General features: G+C 46.3%; 1 protein-coding gene across 1 annotated transcript; it reads left to right on the top strand.

The window, feature by feature from the left end:
• Positions 1-25: 25 nt before the first annotated feature.
• CABLES2 (Cdk5 and Abl enzyme substrate 2) lies at positions 26-22,260 on the top strand. Its single transcript, XM_041417772.1, has 9 exons — positions 26-468; positions 12,353-12,445; positions 13,200-13,277; positions 14,720-14,828; positions 15,379-15,544; positions 16,262-16,365; positions 16,762-16,868; positions 18,183-18,387; positions 18,807-22,260. Exons 1-9 carry the CDS (start codon positions 26-28, stop codon positions 18,945-18,947), a joined length of 1,446 nt encoding a protein of 481 aa, XP_041273706.1. The 3' UTR covers positions 18,948-22,260.
• The last annotated feature ends 645 nt before the right edge of the window (positions 22,261-22,905 follow it).

Below are 22,905 nucleotides of genomic sequence, written 5' to 3'. Positions count from 1 at the left end.
GCGGGGACACGGTGGGGGGGTTTGCATGGGGGCACGGTGGGCTCGTGGCTGCGGCAGGGAAGCCGCCGAGGGAGGAAAGGGACAGACCGGGCAGGGTCCGGGGGTGCCGGGGCCGGGCCCGTCCCGCGGGGCTCCGGCGCTGCCCCCGCCGGCGGCGCCAGGACCCGACACGGCCCCGCGGGCAGGGGGCCTGCTGCCCCCGCCGCCCGTATGCCAGCCGCCGCCCGCCCTGCTCCTGCCCGGCGTGCCCGCGCTCGCCGCCGCCGGAGCCAAGGGGGATGCGGACCCCGCCCGAGGGGGCATCTTCCTGCCGCAGCTGCTGCTGGGCGGCCCGCTATGCCCGCCGCCCCCGGCGCCGCCCGCCCTGCCGGGGATGCTGGCGGCCCCCAAGCCGGGCGCCCCGGGGCTGCTGAGCCCCACGCAGAGCGCGGCGGGCGGCGGCTTCGCTCTGGAGGCGCAGCGGCAGAGGTGAGTGAGGGGACGGGGCTCGCCGGGCCAGCCCACAGCCCCCGCCCCCGCCGCGGCTGACCCCCGGGCCGTGGGAAGCGCCGGGACCCCCCGCGGGCCTGGGAAGAGCCGGAGTTTCCCAGGGCCCTCGGCCGGCCGGCGGCTCCGGGAGGGGGAGCGGGGCATGGGAAACGGGCGCCCCCGGGGACAGCGGCCGCGGGAGGCGGCGCCGGCCCCGCTGTAGCCCCGGGAGGGAGCACCTGCCCCGGCGGCCCGGCCAGAGGTGCGCGGCGATCCGGCCCGGGAGCGCTGCCCGGCCCGCGCTGCCGCCGCCTCGGCAACGCCGCTCGGGCCCGGGGGCGCGGAGGATGCCCCGGCCGGCGCAGCGGCCGATGAGGGGAATCTGCGGAGGGGATCTCTCGCTGAGGCTCTGTCTGCAGGTTTGCGGTACCCTGAACCCTGCCTTCTGCTTTTCCCCAGCCCGGTTTCTGCGTTTCTCTGTTTCCAGATGAAGCTGGCAGGGTCGGTGTTAGGCAGAGCGCTTCCTCCGCTGCTGGTGTCGTGCTTTCTCCTGCTCTTGTGCTGCTTGTCTCTGCAACTGTGTATTAATGAATGCTTGTGCACAGGGAACTTGGAGTCAGCCTCGGGGGAGGATGCTCTGGCCTTCAGAGCAGGATTACCGTTGCATTTCCAAGGGACTTCTGTCAGGCTGAAAATGTTGCTTTTCTAATCGACTGGAAGGCAGGCTCTTGCTCAGATCTTGGGGATTTGAGCTCTGAAAGAACTCTTTTCAGGCCGTTTCTTGCATAAACAGCTCTGTAAAGTGAGCTGGCCCTCTGAGCCTGCAGATAGGCAGCAGTATCAAAGGCTTTAAGTCTCTGTGGTCTTTACAGTGGCTTCGAGAGCTTTGTCAGTGAGCTGAAATAGAGATGTTGTCAGTGCTTTAAAGCTGGGGAGTTTGCTAATGCAGTTGATGGGTATCCCCTTTCAGTGTGCATCTCACAGTGGAGATGTCCTGTGTATCCCCAGCTTGGGGGTTCAGGTGAATTTGAAGAGAATTAGCTGTTTGTCAGTAATGTGAGCGGGTCCTCATGCGTTGTCCCTCCTGGGGTGTTTTCCTCTTGAAACGTTATTTACCACTCATTGCTTTTCTTGTCATGGAAGGGCCCTTTCCCTCCTTGTTTGTGGGAGAGATGGGAGCTGTGGCTGCCAGCTGGGTGCCCTGTATTGTGCAGTTGGGTGCCGCTTGTTGAGCAGGAAAGCCTGGAGTGAAGGTGTTGCTGTGGAGCAGTTCCTACCCAGCACTCCTGGTCCACAAAAGCCAGCACAGGAGGTGCTGTGTGAGTTAATTCCATTGCTTTTATAATGTAAAAAAGGCAAAGCTGTTGAGGGCAAGTTTTGTATCAAGAGTTTCAAAGCACAGTTCCCTTTGTGGATGTGGCTTTCGTTGTGCCTGTGCGTGCAGGAGAGATGATCCTTCCCCTTTCCATTAAGAAAATATTCCTAGGATCTTCCCATTTGATGTCCTTCCTGCCTCTTTCTTTGGCATCAGTTTGAGCTGTTCCACTACAGTAATTCTAATCAATCTGGCTGAAAAGAATGATGAATCAGAAAGAAAAGGTAGAAGTGCAAGAGGCAATCAAGGGAATCAAAAGGCTTCTGTGTGAGTAATGACAAAATAAACCATGGAAGATTTGGCTAGATATATTGTATTGATCAGTTTGCATACTGCTTTTGAGGGTGGTTTAGAGTGAGAGTTCATCTGGTTTTCATCTTGAAAGAAAAAGGGCATCTGCTGAAACCATCAAAAAGGAGATTCACATATTCACATAGACACACATGTCTTCTGACAAAAGGAAGTTTTGTGCTGCCAGTGGAGATGTGTTGGAGCCAATGTACCTCATCCCAGTCACACTGGGCACAGGAGTGGGTGAAATGGACCATCCCTCTGTAATGGCAATTTCACTGTCAATTTACAGGGTGAGTGACTTACCACCTTATTTTTCACTGGGCAGTTTCATGTCTGTGACAGAATATCTCCCATCCCCACTGAGCAGAGGCATCTCTTGTTGTAAATACATGAGGAATAATTCAGGGGGTTGCAGGAGGAATGTCCTTCAGGACAGTGGTGCTTTTACTCCGTCCCCTTCATGTTGGGTGAGCTGTTTGCAAACTAAGATTCCAAAGTCAGCAATTACAAAATGGATCTTCTTTGATTAGGACTTGGAAATCTGAGAATTGTTTTGCCATACAGCGATGTTGCTATTCCAGATAATGAACTGCCTGCATCATGCAGAGGTACAGGAGAGTGAAGTTGCTGGAGGGAAGGGGAAGTGGAATCTGCACTGCCATCCTGGACTTTCCATCCTTGGTATCCACTTTAGGCAGCTGTTCTCTTCAGAGTCCTTTTTGAGTCCCTGTCAAGAGCTGCTTTGAATTTTCCTCAGATGCACGAGGATCACTGGCTGCAGGGTCTCAGGCTCACTCTGCCTATGTTCAATGACCGGTCTTGTGCCATGTCTGGGAATTTCATCCTGCTGGGGCTTGCCCTGATCCATGGAGATCTCTGTCTACTATCAGCATCTCTATCTACTGACAGTATCATTGGGCAGAGCTTTATTACAAAACTTGACCTTGTTTGACTTGATTGAGAGGTTGCAAGGAGCTGATGAGAGCGGCCAGCGTGGCTCAGGGCAGGGTGTGCCAGCACCTCTGCTCCAGTTGGGGGTTGGTTATTGGTAACAGGATCTGCAGTACAGCCCAGGGAAGGAGACGTCTGCTCACCTGATTAACCTGGAGTTCCTCCACAGCTCTCAGGTCCTTTAGGATGGAAACTCACCATTCAAACCTGGATGCTCAGTTTCATTGTGCTGCTGGCTGAGCGTTATAAACGGAATGACTTCAACCTTCCACTTTCATTTTCCTAAGGAATGTTCTGTTTACAGGATCTTAAGTTACAATGCTGTGTTATACCAGCTTGCCTGATCTGCTTGCCATCCCTCTTCCCTTCTCCTTTTCCATCTTGCTCTGTTCTTTTGTTCTTTCAAAGAACGAGCCTCACAGAAGGCAGTGGAGGGAGGCAGCAAACAGGGAACAAATTGGCATTCACAGATTTTTAATGAATTTCTGCAGCTGGGTCTGAAACTGGCAGAGCTTTCTGAGGAAACACAGATAGCAGAGAGCCCTGGAAATAGCCAGGTTATGAAAGCATGGAAAATGGAAACAACAGCCCTGGATGTTAATGCTTGTTGTGCTTCTGAGGTTTCATTATAGTGTAATGTAAAAGCAGCTGGTTTTGCCATAATTTGCTGCATTTTTCTGGGCCTAAGAATAAACACAGAGACTAAATTATTTGTGACTGATGCTTTAATGTCCTTGGAGTTCAGTGGCCATGGAGCTGAACTGAGTGTTTGTGATAGCGCAGTCATTTCTGATTTATCAGCAAATTTAGGTCATTTTGAAAGTGGGAGTTTAAACAGTAGTTGATAACAGCAACACTCTGGACCTACTCTGCTTTTGAGTGTTAATTGGATGCCAGATTGCTGACATAGGTGTGATCAGATTAGTTCTGTGGGTGGAACAGCAGAAATGCTTCGTCAGGATTTTTTACTTGTGGTGGTTAATATGTTGTTTTATCCTACTGTCAGCTTAGCTGCTGTTGTCACTTCAAGGAATATAAATATTTTTATAAAAACCTATCTGCTAATAAACAGATATTGTTGAGATGGATGAAATAAAAAGTCTTAGTCTAAATTTTGAACCTAATTTGGAATAAGCTGGGCACATGGTGCTTTTCAGGAAGCAGTGAGCTCTGTCAAAGATGACAAGCTTTGACCTTTCAGAGGTGAACAGCAGACTGGGATGTGCTGCTCGAGGCTGAAAATGAGCATATTCTAAGCCTGAACTTCATTTAAAAGTCAGCTGAAAAGTTAAGGCTGCAGTCTCCTCCCCACGTTGCTTCAGCAGATTTCTCTCATATTCTTGACTGCAGGTGAATTACATGTGTCCAGTATTAAGTGTTTTATAGCTGCCTGTGGACATTCCCAGCCTGGTATATTAAGCAGAAGTAAGTTGTATGCCTAGCAGGAAACTTGGAGATCAGAACATGCAAGTCCTTGTATCCTGTGCACTCCTGTGAATGGGTCTGGGTCAGGCAATCCGGGACACTTCCAACTCCGAGGTTATTTGACCTCTTCAATTTAGGCAGTCCAGAGGCTTTAAAGTATCTTTGCTCTCCAGGCAGGAGTAGTCTGTGCACAATTAACTGCACTTGCAGCTGCCTTTACCTGTGGATGGATTCTGCAGCTTTTCAGAGTGATGCAGGAGGCCTGGCAGTGGGTTTTGTGATGCTGCAGGTTTTGGGATTCCAGCTCAAAGCTCCTTTCTGCAGGAGGTGATGAGGGTGCTCAGAATGATGTTGTCTTGCTTCAAGTCAAGGACTCATCAGCCAAGAATGAAAACACTACCAAATTAAATATAAAAAAACAGAATAACTTAATTTTGGGAATCCCATTCAGGCCTCTAGTGAGGAAGTCCTGTAGGAGTGTTACAGTATAGTATATTACAAGTCATTATTTAGTTATATATAGTATATTAGGTATATAGTATATTAAATACTGTGTTCTCCTGTTTTCCATCTGTCAACCAGTTAAAGCTGTGAGGCTGTCAGGCTGAGCGAGCTTGAAGATATTTTTGAGCCTTCTTTTGAAGGTTGTTCTGAGGGTGTCTGGCTCTGTAGTTGGAGTTTTAAAAATGCACAATGAGATTTAGGCTCTTTAATGAGCACAAGGTACTGTTGATAAAGCAGGTGACTGCAGATGGAGGGTGCTCAGCTAAAGCCACTGAGTCAACCCAGTTCTTCAGACAGAGCCCCAGACTCCTGACCTTTGGTTTACAGCCATTGTGTATTTAACCAGCTGTCACTGGAATTCACCTGGAGTTACTGTAACCTACTGTAAGAGGAATTTACCTATTCCCTGAAAAGGTGTTAAAGGAGGACCTTTCAGCTGGCCCTTTGTTTCACAAGATGTTCCAAGCCCTTGGAACTAAAAGCTTGCTGCCAGCTGACCCTACTGCTGAGGCTGTGATCCTGGAGCTCTTCTCCAGGGAATGCTCCTCTTGTGCCAGCTCTTGCTCAGGTGGTGGTACCCAAGTGCACACCTGCCTCAGAGCTGGCTAGCTGGTTCATTTTGGAGTCCCCACAGCATGGGCTGAACTGCTGCAGGTCAGGGCTGCTTGCTCAACAGCAAGGACAGATTTGCACTTGCTCTGTTGTGGCTGCTGCAATTTAAGCATAAAAGTTTGCCCTAGTAAAGCTGCAACCTCTTGACTGTGCATTGAACGGGATGGCTAATGAAATGGGAAAAATCAGGTGCCCATAAAAACACTGTGGGACCTCTCTAAACTTGCTTTGATTTGGTTTCCTCCAGTCACCAATTTTAATTTTCTCCTTCCCAGTTAAGAGCTTCTCTCTTTCTCTTTTTTTTCAATCTTCTTTATTTTTTTTTTTTTCATCCTGGGAGTTTATTGTGCTGAAGGCTTTTATTTAGCAAGGCACATGATGAAATGACAGCATCATCTCTCAGTGAAGTGCATGAATATTTCTAGCATAATGCCCACAGTGTCATCAAGGACACACTTTGCATTTCACGTGCCTGTTTTGGTCAGCAGTTCAGTGCTGAGTAAGCAGAGCATAAAGCACAGGGGGCAACCAGGTTGGTGAGCTGTGAACACCTCCAGAAACTGGGAGAAATTTGGAGAAATGCTGGTGGTATTCTGACCAGCACATCTAGCCTGCTTTGTGAGAAGCAGAAGGGATTTTTAGGAGTGAGCTTTAGGAGAAGGCCGTGGGCACAGCAAACTTTACATCTGGTTTGGTGGTTCTGTTGCAACAGCTGGGCTTTCACAATACTTACTGGAAGGCATTATTTTCTCCTTGCATTGTCTAAACACTCTGAACACCAAAACAATGTGATTTATGAAACTCAATGAATATAAAGCTCATTCTCTATTAGGTCTTAATCATATGTGGTTGTGAATCAGAAATGAAGTAGCAGCTGCTGTGAAGATTATCTAATTTCTTTCCTTGTTAGTATTTAAAACTCTCCAGGCTTAGTGAGCTTCCCACTTACTCGGCCTCCACCTTCATTCAAATTATACTTCATTTCTCATCTGTTCCACAGGCTGTGTGACACATTCTTCCCTTGCATGTGGCTGTACTGGTGGAGGAGTGCAGAATTTTCTCCTGGCTGTTTGGGACCAGCAGGAAAACCCCTGGTGCCCTTTCAATTTTGCAAGCAAACCTTGAGTAGGAGCACAAAGCTGAAGGAATTAGGCCTCCTCCTTCATCCTGGGCTCTCACAGAGGGACCTGCTCTGTAGCCTAAAAGTATTTTTCATACTCATGTGGCTGATTTCAGTTTACCCTTTACAATGACAATTACTGGATGAATAAGCTAAACTAGCCCTGCTGTGAGACTCATATTTATTCTCTGGCAGGCTGGTACTTAAATGTCAGAAAGCTCCTGGGATGGGGCCTGCAATCCAAATGCACGTTTGTGGTGCCATAAAACAGTGAGAGCCGACTGTGTGAAGAAGGAGCACTGAGCTGTACACTTACTGTTGGTGATGCAAAGTGTCTTTCCTCTCTGCCTCTCAAGGAACATCTGAGCTGAAACCATCCACCCATGAAAATGGCCTGCTTGGTGCTGGGCTCTTCATGACACAGATCCTTTGTGAAGTCATTTGTTTTACCAAAGACATGGTTTTGATGTGATTCAGTGTAAATGCAGTCTCGGGCTTCTTTTGGCTTTAATTACTGAGAACTTGTTGCTGCCAGTGAGCTGTACTCAATCTGCTTTTGAGCAGGAAACTCATTAGTGTGAGCGCCGAGGGTGGTGAGGCACAGGGCACTGATAGCAGAACAGGGATGCTCCCACTCACACACTCTGAAATCTCTGAATATCTCCTGGGCTGCAGGCGAAATGGCAGCTGCTAAAAAGTGAGCTTAAATACAGGGAGTAGCTTTCTTAATCCCCCAATGCCTGTATTTTACCTAGTGAAGCTCAAGCACAGTTCATATCTGTTTGTTGTCTTGCCTTAAGGAATGAAAACAATACAGCTTAATGTTTAAAATATGTCTTGGAAAAACAGAGCTGACAGGTATGTCTTCCTGTTGTAAACAGGATTTGGGGTCTGGATTTCTTGTGCAAATTACCTTTGACAGTTGTTTTTAAGCTAGTGCTTCCAAAAACCAATAAATGATTTTTTTGTCCTTGTTATATTAATGACTCAGCCTCTTGACAAATGTGATCCTACTGGGGCCTGTAGAGGACATTAGAAAGGGACATCATATTAAAATAAAACACAAGTGAGAAATAGGAAACCAGATTCTATTAGGCCCTAATTTTACGCAGTAATTAAAAATCCTTGACCTTCCCATTGCACTCATCCACTGGCAGTACGGATGGCTAAAGAGCAGCAGAGGGTATCAGCCCTGCTGCTAATTTTAGCCCAGTGCCTGGGGTGTGTGCCTGTGTGTGCATGCAGCATCTGCAGGGCCATGGATGCAGCTCCAATAGAAACAAATCCACACTGCTGGGCCCCTTGGAGGAGGGGGAGCCTTGGCAGCATCTTTGAACGCTCCTGCTGCTGGGCTTGGTGGTCTTGGAGGTGATGATCACAGCATAAGATGAACTCAGGGTGCTGTGTTGGTGGAAACATCTGAATGATGGGCTTGGTGATCCTGCTGGGCTTGGTGATCCTGGAGGTGATGAGAACAAGAGATCACAGCATAAGATGAACTCAGGGTGCTGTGTTGGTGGAAACATCTGAATGTTGGTTGAACTCTGGCTGTGTGATGGGCTCAGAGTGCAGCCCTGTCCCTGAGAGGGATGGGGGTTAATCAGGATGGAGGAGAAACACTGTGAGATTTTAGAAGTTTTCAGTTTGACCCTTCAGGAGGCCAGCTGGTCAGCTCACCTGCTGTGGCAGAAATGAAGGAACCAGAAGGGCAAAATGGAGACAATCTTCAAAGTGACCAAATGACAGCTGCACCACTGGCCATTGTCAGGCTGAGTACTGGGGGCTAAGGCCCAATTTCAAGGGGTTAAAATGAGATTTGTGCTGTTTGTTGCAGAATCTGTGAGTGCAGAGTGGGGCCATGGTGCCCAAGGAATGCCTTAGAGGACTGTTAGTGGCCCAGGAATGGGAGTGGACAAGGCTGGTCTGTGCCTGAAGCCACACCTGACAACACAGGGCCAGCATCTCTTGCATTCAGTACCTGCTAAAGAACTTTCACAGATTCAACTGCAGCAACATCCCAAAGCTTTACCCTTGTCCTCCTGGGTGTCTGCAGGTAGCCCAGTGCAGGTGGGAGGAGGGAGAAAACTCTTGGCAAGGCAGCAGAAAGGTCAGTGTTCTCTAATCTGGAGCTGTGACTTAACAAGCTTTCTTCTTTCCATTCATAAGACAGGACATGTAGGGATTACCATTGCTATACATAGATTGCTCTTAGCTGTGTCCTGTCCTGCTGGGAACACTGAAGAGCTGTGTCACCCTCAGGGCTGGGGATCCTTCTGCTGCTTCTCCAGTGTCCACTGTGCAGAGGGTTTCAGTGGGACCCTGGCAGGACCAGGACAACTCTGAAGCTGGAAGCACTCAAACGTTGGGTTTCCTCAGTGGGAGATCCATCAGGAAGAATAAATGTGTGGGCTGGCTGCTGCTTTGCAGGGCAGGAGTCAAAATGTAGCTCTGAAGATAATTTGTTGGGTTTTTTCCTGAACACAGGCATTTTTGGGGGCTTTTTTAAGTGCGTGTTCAGCCGGTCAGGGATTTGGCAGCGGTGTTGGATTGTGTGAGCCCGGGTGTGCACAGGGAGATAAGGAGCCACGGCGTAATCCAGAATTCCTCTACTTGATAGCCCCTTATCTCTGGGCATGGGCTCTGTGTGTTTTTGCTCTTGATCAGTCCCCTCGAGGTTCTGGCTCTGTAAACACAGTTGCTGTTTTTAATGGTTTGGAAGTGTACTGCTTTGGCTGTATTGGCTCCTGAAATAAAAGGCTGGGAAGCACCCAAAAATGAGCTCCTGGTCAGGGACATGAAAGGACCCAAACCCTCTATAGCTTGTCACAGCAATGGCTGGTGCTGGCAAACAGGCATGTTTGGACTTTCTGTTGGAATTACGGCCTGCTCCATGGAACCCGTGAGCATTTTAATATTGGGTATTTCAGTTTCAAATTGCCAAGTCACACGTGGGTAAGGCTGCATAACATAACTCAGCATATGTAGAGGTGCTGGTATTCTTAGTATTTAGGTTGCTTTCAGCAACAAACACACTGTGGAAACCACTTAAAATCCTTTGAATTCCATGGACCAAAGCAAGAAGTGTTATCCTGGGTGAAGCTGCTTAGCACAGCATAGGTGGCTTGACATTTTTTTGTCATCCAAGTTAGCAGTCACTGGAGTGACCCAGTGCAGCCTGTTGTGCAAGTGTGAGTTGGCTGCATGAGAAGAGCACTCAAACTAAAGCAAATATATGTGTGTGTGCATATTTATAAGTGCAGACTGCTCAAAAAGTGTCAAATTTTGGTGCATTCTCCAAGTCCTGCACTAGTGATTCTCAGAACATGTTGAGGATGCTGTGTTGCTGGAAAGTGTTGGATTGAGCCTACAAATTGTTTCAGGTACTGTGGGTTAGTGAGAATTCTTTACATACACCCCGTTTGGGGATTTGAGGGAGAGTGTCTGGCTCAGTATCAGGGATTCCTCCAAGGTGACAGCTTTGCTGAGGGCAGAAATTATTTACAAGTGTAGCTAAAAATGAAGTTTCCTGTTGGCAGAGTGCGGATGAGTCATTGTGGTTCTGAGTCAAGGGGTGGGATCTTCCCTTTGCTGCAGCAGGGTTTTACTTCCAGATCTGCTCTTGGTTCAGGTGTTTGCACTCTTGTCCCTGTTACTGAGAAAACAAGGGGGTATTCAGAAGGTGTAACACCCTGGCTGAGTCTCCGCCATGGAGTTAGGAGTGAGGATGTAGCCATGGCTCTCCCAATCCATCCTGTTACTCACACCAAGCGTCCTTTAACAGAACTATGTGCTTTTTTTGTACCAGTGCCCACTGGCATTAGCTGTGTTTTCCCTCTGCTTGCCATACACGGCGTCCTTCTGTCTCCATCCAGCCAGGTCTCCCTCGGGAGGAGAGGAAGATTGTGGATGTTACCACATGCATTAGAGCCAGGAGGTTGCAGTTACTTCCTCATTTCATGAAGGGTTTTTTATTAAATTTTGGAGGCTAGATTAGACTGGAGAGCCATGTAAATGTGAAAGTGTTAAACATTCCTGTGCCATTCTTGCTGAAAAGCAGCAAACCAGTAATAATTTTAAAACTGAAGTGCCGGTGGAGAGTGTTGAAGCTGTGCCAGGAATGTTCTCCAGTTGCACCTTAATGGCTGTGGATTTGTAGGAGGCAGTCTCTAGCAATACTGAAGGTGTTAGTCCTGTGGGAGTGTTTGCCTCCCTTGTGTTTGCAGAAAGGACACTAATTTTTCATCCTCCTACCTGGTGGAGTTCTGAGCTTTTCTTCCTTGTAAGAGTGCCTGAACAGTGCAGCTGAGAGTCTGCTCTGCTGCAGCTTGAGCTTTGATTTTTTTTTTTTTTTTTTTTTTTTTTTTTGCCAGAAGCTGGTCGTGTCAAACCAGAGTCCTCTAACTTTTGTCTTGTGTGCTGCTTCTACATTGACTTCCATGGCAGCATTGCCCATTAGTTGAGTTTCTGTCTCACTTGGGTTGTGCTAAAAGTGTAGCATAATGCATGCTCAAACAAAGGCAGAAAATGTGGATTCTGATAGTTGTAGTGTCAGCTTTTGCTGGTGGAGTGCATTGTTCCTGTAGAAATTGCAGTCAAAGTTGCACAATTCATTTGTAAATCTCTACCAACAAAGAAAGACTTGACTTGGACAATAGTAATGCATCTTACTTTGGCAAAATCTATTTTTTTTTTTGCTTGAATGTAATATCCTATTAGTGTTACACTAACTCACGTGGGCCCTACTATTATTCTTGCATCTTCCATTCTGGGACTTCACATGGATGCCAAATACTTTTTGCTTCCTCTAATAACCCTCTCTATTGTTTCTCAGAGAGATCTGTCAGTTTTATTGAGCTGCAGTCACAGACTCTCAGTCTGCTGACTCCTGGAGCTGGAGACAGCTGTTCTGAATGGAGAATGCACACAGATGTTTGGTCATCATACAGACGTACCTGTGTCTGAGCTTAAATTGATAGAAAATTATTTATTCCCCTCCCTTGATGAAGGGGTCTTTTTGTAACATTCTTGCCAGATTTTAAATGAGTATTTGGAAGCTTTTTAGGTGTTTAACTTATAGGTAGGCATTCTTCTGTGTGGCAGATAATGAATGGTCTTGTTGATGAAGTTGGTATAAATATGTATTTCTGGAGTCCTAGTGGGGGAGACAAGTTCTTGGCCTTTTAAGGAATTTTAAACTCTTAGTTAAGCACTCTTGCAACAAAACAAAAATCCAGAAAACCTACCATGCATCCTAAGAGCTCATAGATCTGTTGCAGTTCGTAAACTCGGAGGCCATGAACTAATGCTGTTCACTCTTCGTGGTGTTGTGCATTTTGCAGAAGGCGTTTTATCTCCCAGCGCTGCTCTCTAGACTTTTTAGAAGACATAGTGGAATATGCCAGTGTACGAAGGTACTTGTTTTCAAAAGCAGCATTAACCTCAGCTCGTTGCATGCAGTCCTCTCCTCCCTCCACCCTCTTCCACGCCAATATCTGAGGTCCTGCATGCTACTGCTGCCATCTGATCATACAACTGGCATGAATTTTTCTCAGAACACTTAACAGATTTGGCTTTTTGTTTGTTTTTTCTTTTTATCACTGCAGAACCAAGCATATATCTGGGTCTCCAAGACACAAAAGCTTGAAGAAGATGCACTTCATCAAGAACATGAGGCAGTATGACACCAAGAACAGCAGGTAACGTGCGGTGATCGAGGTTCCCCCTGTACCTGTGTGCAGTAGGAAGCAGCCTCCAGTTCCATGCAGAAAGACATTTCATGTCAGTGAGAATTAGAGGATGCCCCTGGGGCCTTGTTAGCTTTATCCAGACTTCTGTCAAAGGTTGTAGGTGCTCACGTGTGCTACATTTGCAGCAATACACTGATGATTCTGCCATCCTACTCTGAGGACGTTAAATAATTCTCTCTTTTCTCACTTTTCTTATTTCTCTCACTTCCCTTATCTCTGGCACAGAGAGGTCAGAGCTGAGAATGGAGGAGAAATGGGAGAAGCTATTAAGGAGAATGGCTTGGTTTAGCCAAATTCTTGGCTCATGGTTGCTGAGCAGAAGAGAAGGGAAGGCTGCATTTATGTTTATTATTAATAGAAGTGTGAGGTTTCTTCTAAATGTAGAATATTATCTACATCTTTTCACAACGTTTATGTAAAAATTACATAAATATAGATATATTTTTAAGGACTGGGATCTCCTTTGAGGAGCTCCCAAGGTGATGTCAGGTCCTAAACACTGAGGTTTGATAGAGAACCCCAAGGACCTGCAGGGTCAATGTTAAACCTCTGCTCTTCTGCTGCTTTCTGAAAATGTTTAATCCATAGCAGTACCTATGACTTGCAGAGCAAGATAAGAGCCTTGTGTTAATATCCCATAAAAAGCTGCTTTGTAACTTCTGGATCTTACTTCATGTCCTGATCTTTCCCCATCTGCTGACAGGATAGTGTTGATCTGTGCTAAACGAACCCTGTGTGTGGCGTTTTCTATCCTACCTTACGGGGAGGGGCTGCGGATCAGGTGAGTCTCTGCTCTGTGAAATGTCTGCTCTGTTGTTTCAAAAGATCTCCTGAAATGAGGGTGCTTTTGGTGTAGGTCTCCTGTTCTGAAGCAAGTGAGCCTATTTAACCTGCCATTCATGTGTAAGGACAAGAGCTTGCTGTCAGAGCAGTAAAACCAGGCGCTGCCACACTGTCAAAGTGTTCATTCCATCTCCAAGAGAAAAATACTGGAAAAAGCAGACTTTTCTTCCAGTGTTTATTCACATTTTAAAGCACTCCAGTCCTGTGAAATCTCTGAAATCAGCTTTGAACAGATAATGTGATTGGCTGCTGTGTAGGTTTTCTATACTCCTAAGTGGTCAGAAATCAACTGTTTTTAGAGCCACAAACATTGGTGTCACCAAAAAAGCACTGGGAGTTTCAGGGAGGGGTGCTGTTGCCTTCAGTGGAAATTCTGAAGGTTTTATAGTGAATTTACACCTAAATAAGTTAAAGATGCTCTTCTGTTTCTCAGTTTTAAACCGTTAATGTTGCTATTTGCAACCTAAGAAAAACAGAAACAGTTTGGACTGATTCACACTGCTTTTAGTGTTTGGACTATGTTTTTGTTTACAGCTTTTGTTTTCATTTATGAGAAACAAAACTCGCAAACTGGATTTCCCTGCGACTCTCTTCAGTCCCTTGTGAAGTTTAAGTCCATTCTGTGAAGGTCTATTATCTACAAATATACCATACAAAACACTAATTCTGTTCTGGCAAAACAATTGTGTTGTCACTTCTGTCCTGTCCGTAACTTATGGACAAAGGAAACGGATGCTTAGTGGTGGGAATTGTATTGTATGCAAATACATGCCATAAAAATAGTTGATGGGAAAATATTCTCCCACATAATAGAAAAGCAGCAAGGTCACTGGAGCTATTTCAGAGCAGTTCTGAGCACTGTGCTGTTCTGCTTGCAAGCTGGCAAGGCAGTTCTTCACTTGAAAACTGGATTTTATATTGGAATATTGGTGACAAAGCCACGTGCTGCCATCGCTGACACAGGGATCTGCAGCTTCTTTCTGAACTTGAGCTTGTGTGCACAGGGGTTGCAAATTTGCTCTTGAAAGGCAGGTTTCTAATCCTGGGAAACAAGTAATGTAAATCAAGTTTGCTGTTATCTGTTTGAGCACTAGAAGGTTGGTAATGGTCTTGAGCAGAAAGATAATATTAAAAACAATTTACCTTCAATAGGTAGATTGGTAGATTTGTGTTAAACTGAAATGAAATCTGATTCTTTGGTTAATGAACATCTCCACTTTTTGAAAAGGATAGTTAAAAACTAATGCTCTCCTGGAGGTGGTATGGAGGGGTTGGCTTGTTTCCACACAGGAGAACTCTGACCTGGTGGTGTTGGTTGGTGTTTACCATGGGAAGCTGGGCTTGCATTTTGTAATAGTGCTCTTTCTTACCTGAATTTAGTGATCTGAAAATGGAGGGACAGAAACAGCGACATCCTTCTGGGGGAGTTTCAGTATCTACTGAGATGGTGCTTGGACTCGAAGGAGTAGAGCTGGGTGCTGATGGCAAGGTAAGGACATTTACTTTTTCACCCCAGGACCATTTCATGCTGGGACAAATCAATTTATGGAGTGCTTTGCTGTCCATTATGTGAGAGCTGTGGCTTTTCAGAGTAGTGGAAGTTTTAGACCCATAGTTTGAAATTGTGGCTTGTGATAATGGTTCTTCTGAAGAGGCTGCTGAAGTTTGTGATCACTTCTGCCTCTGTTTCTGGAGAACTGAGTTGGCTTTGCTATCTGAGGCAACATGTGAGTGAAGTTCTGATAGAAATATGGATGAAATTCATACTGCTTCAGTTAAGTTTATAATGCCAGAATTTTACTTGTGATTCTTGCCTTTTCTTTGCCATCCCACCAAATCTTCTACACCACTTCATTTTAAAGCTGTGGAAACAAGGCACGCCTCATCCAACTTTTCCCTTCCTCCTGTCTCACAGTTCCAAGCTCCCCACTCCCAAATCCAGACTCTAGGGCACTCTGATTTGGAAAATCCTAGGTGTCTAGAAAAAAGCTTTTCAGTAAATTTCCCCCCATAACCACTACAACTTTCTCTTCTTTCAGGTTGTGTCCTATGCAAAATTCTTGTACCCAACCAACGCTCTGGTTGTTCGCAAAGCCGACGCCTACGGTGCTGCTCCCGCCTGTCGAGCCAGTGCTCCCCGGAGTCTTCCTGGATCAAGATACAAACCTGTGACAGCAAAAACGATACCAGCAGGTGCAGACATTGGTAAGGACAGCAGCCAGCTCTGTCATCACTGGTGCACGCAGCAGAAAAGGCAGAGATTTGTCTGAGACAACTGCAGGTGGTCAGTGTGTTGTTGGGATGGAGGTGCTGCAGCTTGTTAGTGCAGTGCAAATGATGAGCCTTAGGACTGAGGCTTCCACAAACTCCTGACATCCTCCATATATCTGGCCTTGTTCTGTTTATGCCATTCAAGAGGCACAAAGCTTTTCCTTGGGAATGTAAAGTTTTATGTTACTCACCAAGAAGCATCTGTTATGTGGAGCCAGGTGGTTCTCCTTGCCTTCTAGCACAGTGACAATGCATAAGCCAGAGTTTGTGCCAAGAATCCCTTCTCTTGTGTGAAAGAGCAAACCTGACAACAACTCTGCTGTCTGTTAGACTACAGGCAAAAGAATTCATTCTTGGGCAGTTGTTTTCTGGGTATATTTGTAGATGCAAACTCAGCTTGCACTAAACCTAAATTGGTGTGTCAGGCATGGTGTGTGTGTGGTGGAGAAAGAGTTTGTGTGGTTTATTTAATTGTTCTAATTGTGACTGGTGTATTTATGAAATGCAAGCATGTGCCTGTAGCTGCAGTTTGCCTGTGCTGTGAGATCTGCCAACACTTAACATTTGCTGTTTGAAAACTTTCTTAAGGAGGAAACAGGGAATTTAAAGCACTTTTTCTGGTGACCCAATGTGCTTTCCTCATTCCCTCAGGAAGTGAAGCTGGAGAAGCTGCAGAGTATGATCCAAATCTTCTGGATGATCCTCAGTGGCCCTGTGGAAAACATAAACGTGTTCTCATCTTTGCCTCCTACATGGTGAGTGACTGGCATACCTGAAGTTGGAGAGACTCCCTAACAGATCCTCCTATAAAGAGTTTTTTTGAGGAAGAAAAACTCCTCTAGGAAGAAAAAGTGGTTTTTTTCTGATAATTGATTAGGAAAAATACAAACAGTTGAGTTTGTACAGTGAGTTTGTCAAAAGGCCAACCCGACACCTGTCTTCATGTTGTCATTTATTTCTTGTAACAATTTGCTTACTGTTTTTTTTAAAGACTTTGTCTATAGTTGGGTTTCAACTTTGGGACATTTAAGAAATGTTAAATTGTGAATAATAAAACTCAAGTTTGCCTTTGCATTAGTGTTTTTGGAAGAGTTGTTGGTTGTCAGTCCTGTTCACAAGACAAATGATAAATTTTGCTTCTTGCATTTCAGACTACAGTCATAGAGTATGTGAAACCCTCAGACCTTAAAAAGGATATGAATGAAACCTTTAGAGAGAAGTTTCCTCATATCAAGTTGACACTGAGCAAAATTAGGAGGTAAGAAATAAGCCTTGAATAACAAGGACATCATCCACACTGTTTGAGGCTGCACTTGTATGCAGCAAATACTAAATCTATTAATAGCATATATGATTAAACACTAATCTCCTGTTGTCAGTTGAGCTGACTTGCAGGATGACAGCCCTGTGCTGGAATCTTCAGGATGCTGAGAAAGGGTAACAGTTGTTTTTCAAAGTTCCACCTCAAGGGTTTTGTTTCACCAACTGTGGTGTACTAACACTAGGAGCCAATTAACAGTGGAGTAGCATTAGCTTTGAAACAAACACTTGTAACCTGATTGCTTGGCTGCAGTGCAATCCCACTCCAACTGGATTGGCTTTCTGGGCCCTCTGGCTATTTTTGCCTTTCAATTAACAAAGTCAGTGATGACCACAGACTTTAACAAGATTGTAGGATGAAGAGTGTTAGATCTGGGGAGACTTGGTAAAGAAAAGCTTTTGGTGGAGGCCACAGAGAATTTCTCATCCTTGAGTAAATGCATCTGATCTGGTTGCTCCTCACCAAGATGCACCGTTGCACCTTCAGAGAGCTGTAATCTTGCTGGTGTTACAGGGAGATTAATGCAATCAGAGCCTTTTGAAATAGCCAGCTTGAACACAATTCTGCTCAGTCACCAGGGCCAGGTGTAGCTCAGCTCCAGGGGAAGGTTTGCTTGGCCAGTCTGTTCTGCCCAAGTCCTGCATGCTCCTCTTTACAGCAGTTCAGAGCAGTGTGTTCCTGCAGAGATCATGTAGCTACAGTGTGGATGGCAGCCCTACGAGGAGCCATACACCTCCAAGCCTGATAAATGCTGAGCTGAAGAGCTGGCTGTGTGGGGAGTGTGGCAAGCAGGCTGCCTTCCCCTCACACCTGGCTCTTACACAAGGTGTCTACTCGACAGGTCTCTGTGCAGCAGCTGCTGTCACCTGCAGGGCTCTGCTGTGGTTCTCTGCAGGTCAGAGTTCTTCACTCTTACGATATGAATCACAAACCAGTTTGGGAGCCCAGAAGAAATCCTACAGCAATAGCCTGTGTGTCAGTGAGGCAGCTAAGCTCTGGTGTTTATGGGCACATGAGGAATTGTTCTACCACAGTGGGTATTGTCAGCTAGGTGAATTAGTGTTTTTGGAAGAGTGAAATCAGTTTGTGCATCAGCACCAGCTGGGCTTTTCCACTCTAGCATAACTTGCCATGGTTTTCCAAATAGGAATCTTGCCCATATGCTCCTCTGAGCTGCTGTGCTGCACTATTTCTACAGCATTTAATAAAATCTGTCATGTCTGGGGGGGGTGTCTTTTCTCCTATTCCCAGTTTAAAGAGAGAGATGAGAAACCTGAGTGAGGAGTGCAGTCTGGAGCCCGTGACTGTCTCCATGGCTTACGTTTACTTTGAGAAGCTCGTCCTCCAAGGCAAACTCAACAAACAGAACCGCAAACTGTGCGCTGGTGCTTGTGTTCTGCTCGCAGCCAAGATCAGCAGTGACCTCAGGAAACATGAAGTGAAACACCTAATAGATGTAAGTGCTGTGAGCCTTGTTCCAGCTGCTGTCAGAGCCTCCTCCCCAGCTCACAGGCAGAGATTAAATGCAAGGTTTTCAGTGGCACGTGCTTCCATGGAAGACCAGCTCTTTCAGTCAGTTTTATGTCTCAGTAGGGCTCATCCTTGCTTTGTTTTTTTAATTCATTAAAACTGTCTGCCTGATGCAGGCTAGTGTCTTACTGATCCTCCAGTAAAGTTATTTTTGCACTAGTATATGTTTGCCAGAGAAGCAGTAACAGTTGTGTGGGTGTCACAGCTGAGCTGATAAGCTGGTTTTGATTCTGAAAATAAGCTCAGGCTGTGCATCAAAGACTTAATCTAACAATGCCTTGAAATCACCTGGATTAACTGATTCTTTCTCCCTTCCTTTGTTTTGTTTTGTTACCACTGTGACAGAAACTAGAAGAGAGATTCAGATTCAACAGAAGGGATCTCATCGGTTTCGAATTCACCGTCCTCGTGGCTTTGGAACTGGCTCTGTATCTCCCTGAAAACCAAGTTTTACCTCATTACAGACGGCTCACACAACAGTCTTAACCAAAGCTCCATCCCAGCTGGCATCCAGCTGTGCTGGGATCCCACCCCAGGATGCTGCCTGTGGAGGTGCCACTGGCTCCAGCTCGTTGGGAAGGCTGCAGGGTGATGGGAACTGTCGAGGTCTGTGGACACAGATGCCAAATCTGGGGGATGGTACGAGAAGAGTTATTGAACTTTTGTTTTCTTTTGGACATTTAAAGCACAAATATTCACCAGTCAGCTGTCATGGCTGCTTATTATTCCTTATTTATCTTCCTGGTTTTACTAAAACTGTTCTTCCCTATGAAGAATACTATGGTATTGGTTCTTTTGTTTTGTTTTAAGCCTTTATTGTATTCCTTGAAACTGAAGGAACATCACTTCCATTCCAGTGCACCATAAAGTTCAGATGTTTCTAAGAACCTTCTCACATTTTTACATTAATGAAATGCATACTTTATTTTTTTAAAGATGTGCCTAAAACTGGCTGGTCTGGTACCAGTGCTTTTTAAGTTAGTTCTGTTATTTAGTGGGGAATCCTGAATTTGTATAGCCATTTATTCTTTACCTGCATTGGCCTTGCATACAAGGAAAACAATTCCAGTATATCTGCACTAATAATATACAGGGCATCTATTCTATGATCTATAAGTAGCAAGATTGAAATTACTCCATTTCAATGTATTTACTATAAATAACTTTAAAATATACATTTTGCTTTAGAAGGAAAATTGGTTTGAAAACGTGTCATGAAGTACCACACATTGAGTGAGGTAGCTGGGAAGTGATTGCCGTCCTAATTCACTCTTGAGTGGAAGATGAGCACTTGACTAAGAGCAATTTGCTGTCAAATGTACAATTTAGGGGTTTTATTTGTTTCTCTGTTCTGTAGCCTGAAATAAGCACCTTTTTTAGGATCGACTGTATTATAGATGGTGTTATCTGAGCAAATATGAAGCCAGTAGAGTTACTGCTGCCAACCGAGGCCAATGAAACAAAGCATGCTCAGTATTTAAAATGCTACTTTTTTTACTCTCTGTTCTTCCAAGCGTTGCATCACTGTGATGGTCCTCATAAAACTGGCATTTCTTGCACATCTGAGCAGCCACTACTGGCTGGTGCCCAGCAGCTCTCTAGTGCATACACAGAGCTCAAATAACTTCTCTTCCTGTTGGCTTATTCCTTCCTTTATTTTTACAGTATCCAGGTTGGGAATGAATTCTTGATTATACCTGGAACCTTCTGTGGTATTGGCTCATGGGTTTATTTTCTGAAGCAATATTATGATACAAGTTACTGGGTCCCTTTGCAAGGAACAAAACTGATACTTGGTTATTCCAGCTGAGAAAGTTGTTATTTAAGTTTGACTCATAAACTGCCAGACGTCGTGCTGAGGTCAGGGACTTGCTATCCAATATGTAAGTAATGTAAATTCCTGTTCCTTGTATTAAATATTGGTTGTAGCCAAAACCAAAGCTGAATCCTTGCTCTTCAGCTGTGTTTTGTCTGAAGCTAATTTGGCTTCATTAGAATTGCAGCAAACTTTACTGGAGCCCCTTCCTCTCAGAGTGGGGCTCAAAGTGTATTTTTCATATGTAATAATTACAGCGACTATCAAACTTTTGTAACTGTGTTCAGCTGTATGTAGCTTCAAATTATTTGTGTGAAATTTAATATGCTTGTGATTTCTCTAACACAGAAGGACTTTCCAGTCTCCAGAAGTGAGATGTAGCTAATAGTTTAGACAATAAGCTTGCCAAATATCTTCCAAAAGGTTTAAAAAAAATTGCCTACTACTTAAACTTTCTACTGAATATAACTGTCCTTGCATGCAGAAATAGTGACATTCTAAACATCTAGTGTGTAATGAGCCTCCAATTAGCAAACAGTGGTGCAGACAGCTGAGGTGGTCCACCACTTCCCAAGGCATTGTGGAGGGGCCAGAGGTATAACAGAGCAAAGAAATTTCTCACAGAACAGCTTGAGTAGTATGAATGAAATCTGAACGTGTCTTTCTCTGGGAACTTCTTTATTTAGTGTATAAAGAGTTTTCTGTAACAAAATTAACCTTCCTTTCTCACCATCCAAGGGAACAAAACGCACTTTGGTTTGCAACACTTTGTATTCAGTGGAAGTTTGTCTAGTTCAGGTGGCCACTTGGGCTGTAATTACACTCCCAGAATCCGTGGGTTTCCGTCATAAAACCGGCAAGCTTTTGTTTCCTTCCAGGAGAACAAACTGGGATAGAGGAGCATTAAATTACAGAAAGCTGAATGTTGTCTGATAGTTACTGTAGCTCTTGGCTTGGGCACACACTCGAGTTAGGAAGCCAGGGGTGATGCAGGGCAGTGCCAGCCTTGTGTGGCAGAGCTTGGGCTTGGGGTGATGCTGCCAGAGCCCGGGGCTTGTGCAGGAACACGTGTGTGTCAGGGACAGCCAGGAGCCCTTCTGCAGGGACAGCCAGCCCAGCCCTCCTGCAGGGACAGCCAGGAGCCATTCTGCAGGGACAGCCAGGAGCCCTTCTGCGGGGACAGCCAGCCCAGCCCTCCTGCAGGGACAGCCAGCCCTCCTGCAGGGACAGCCAGCCCTTCTGCGGGGATAGCCAGGAGCCCTCCTGCAGGGACAGCCAGCCCTCCTGCAGGGACAGCCAGGAGCCCTTCCGCAGGGATAGCCAGTCCAGCCCTCCTGCGGGGACAGCCAGGAGCCATTCTGCAGGGACAGCCAGGAGCCCTCCTGCAGGGACAGCCAGGAGCCCTCCTGCAGGGACAGCCAGCCCTTCTGCAGGGGATAGCCAGCCCTTCTGCGGGGACAGCCAGCCCTCCTGCAGGGATAGCCAGGAGCCCTTCTGCGGGGACAGCCAGCCCTTCCGCAGGGATCCTCCCGCAGTTCCCCCTGCTCTCCCTGCCGGGTTTGCCCTTCCCAGAGCGCAGCTCGCACTCCTGTGCGGGAATCTCTCTCTTTTCACCTAAAAGCTGCCACCATGTGGCAAAGCACTCTCAGTACCTTGTGTGTTCAAACTCAGCGCGGGACCCGGAGCCAGAGCCAGACCTGTTCACGTTTGCACAGCCAAACTCCTCTTGCCCTGAAGAGAAGCAGGTTTACACCAAAGGGAGGTCTGGTGCTATGTGAAGGTGCTGCTGGGGTGGCTCAGCACGGAGAACTCTCTTGAGAAGAGCCTGTACATTTCCCTGTAAACAAAAACTCTTCTAGTTTTGTTATATTCCATTATTTAAAAGTCTCAGTTGTAGCCTGTTTTGGTTTGGTTTTTTGTTTGTTTTTTTTTTCTTCTGTGAAATTAAGATGCTGTGAAATAAAACCTGTTTTGGTACATGGTTTGTAACCCAATGTCTCATTTTGGAATAAGAGAATGGGTGGTGTTGGAAGGGCCCTCTGGAGATCTGCTGCTGAGGCAGGTCACCTGGAGCAGGTGCCACGGGAGTGTGCAGGTGGGTTTGAAATGTCTCCAGAGACAGACTGCCCGTGTCCCGAGCAGCTGTGACAGCGATCTGCCACCCTTGATGGAAAATTATTCATCAAGTTCAGGTGGGATTTTTTTTTTTTTTTGTTTTGTTTATGGCCATTTCTCCTTGGCACCGCTACAAAGAGTCTGGCAATATTTTCTGCCAGCCCTTGGAGATATTTGTACAGATGGAGGAGCTCTCCTCTCAGGCCCAGCTCCTCCAGAGTCCCTCCTGAGAGAGAGGCCCCAGAGGCCTCATCATGGCTGGGGCCCTCCCCAGGAGCTCGGAATGCTCTGCTGGGTTTCCGTGAGGGTTCCGGGCCGCTCTGCTCACAATCCCGGAGCGCTCAGGATGGCGGGCACCTCTGGAGCCCACACCGCCCAACCCCCTGCCGAGGGTGCGTCACCTGGAGCGGGTGAGTTCGGAATGTCACCCGAGAGGCCCGCTCGGGTGTGCAGCCCCCAGCGAGGCGCTGTCCCTGGCCGGGGAGACGAGGACGAGCCCCGCGGCCCTGAAGG

This window comes from Onychostruthus taczanowskii, unplaced genomic scaffold, assembly GCF_017590055.1.
Source record: "Onychostruthus taczanowskii isolate IOZ18803 unplaced genomic scaffold, ASM1759005v1 scaffold57, whole genome shotgun sequence".
NCBI lineage: Eukaryota > Metazoa > Chordata > Aves > Passeriformes > Passeridae > Onychostruthus > Onychostruthus taczanowskii.
Note: the sequence above shows the minus strand (reverse complement) of the source record. Positions and strands in the feature narration are given on the sequence as shown.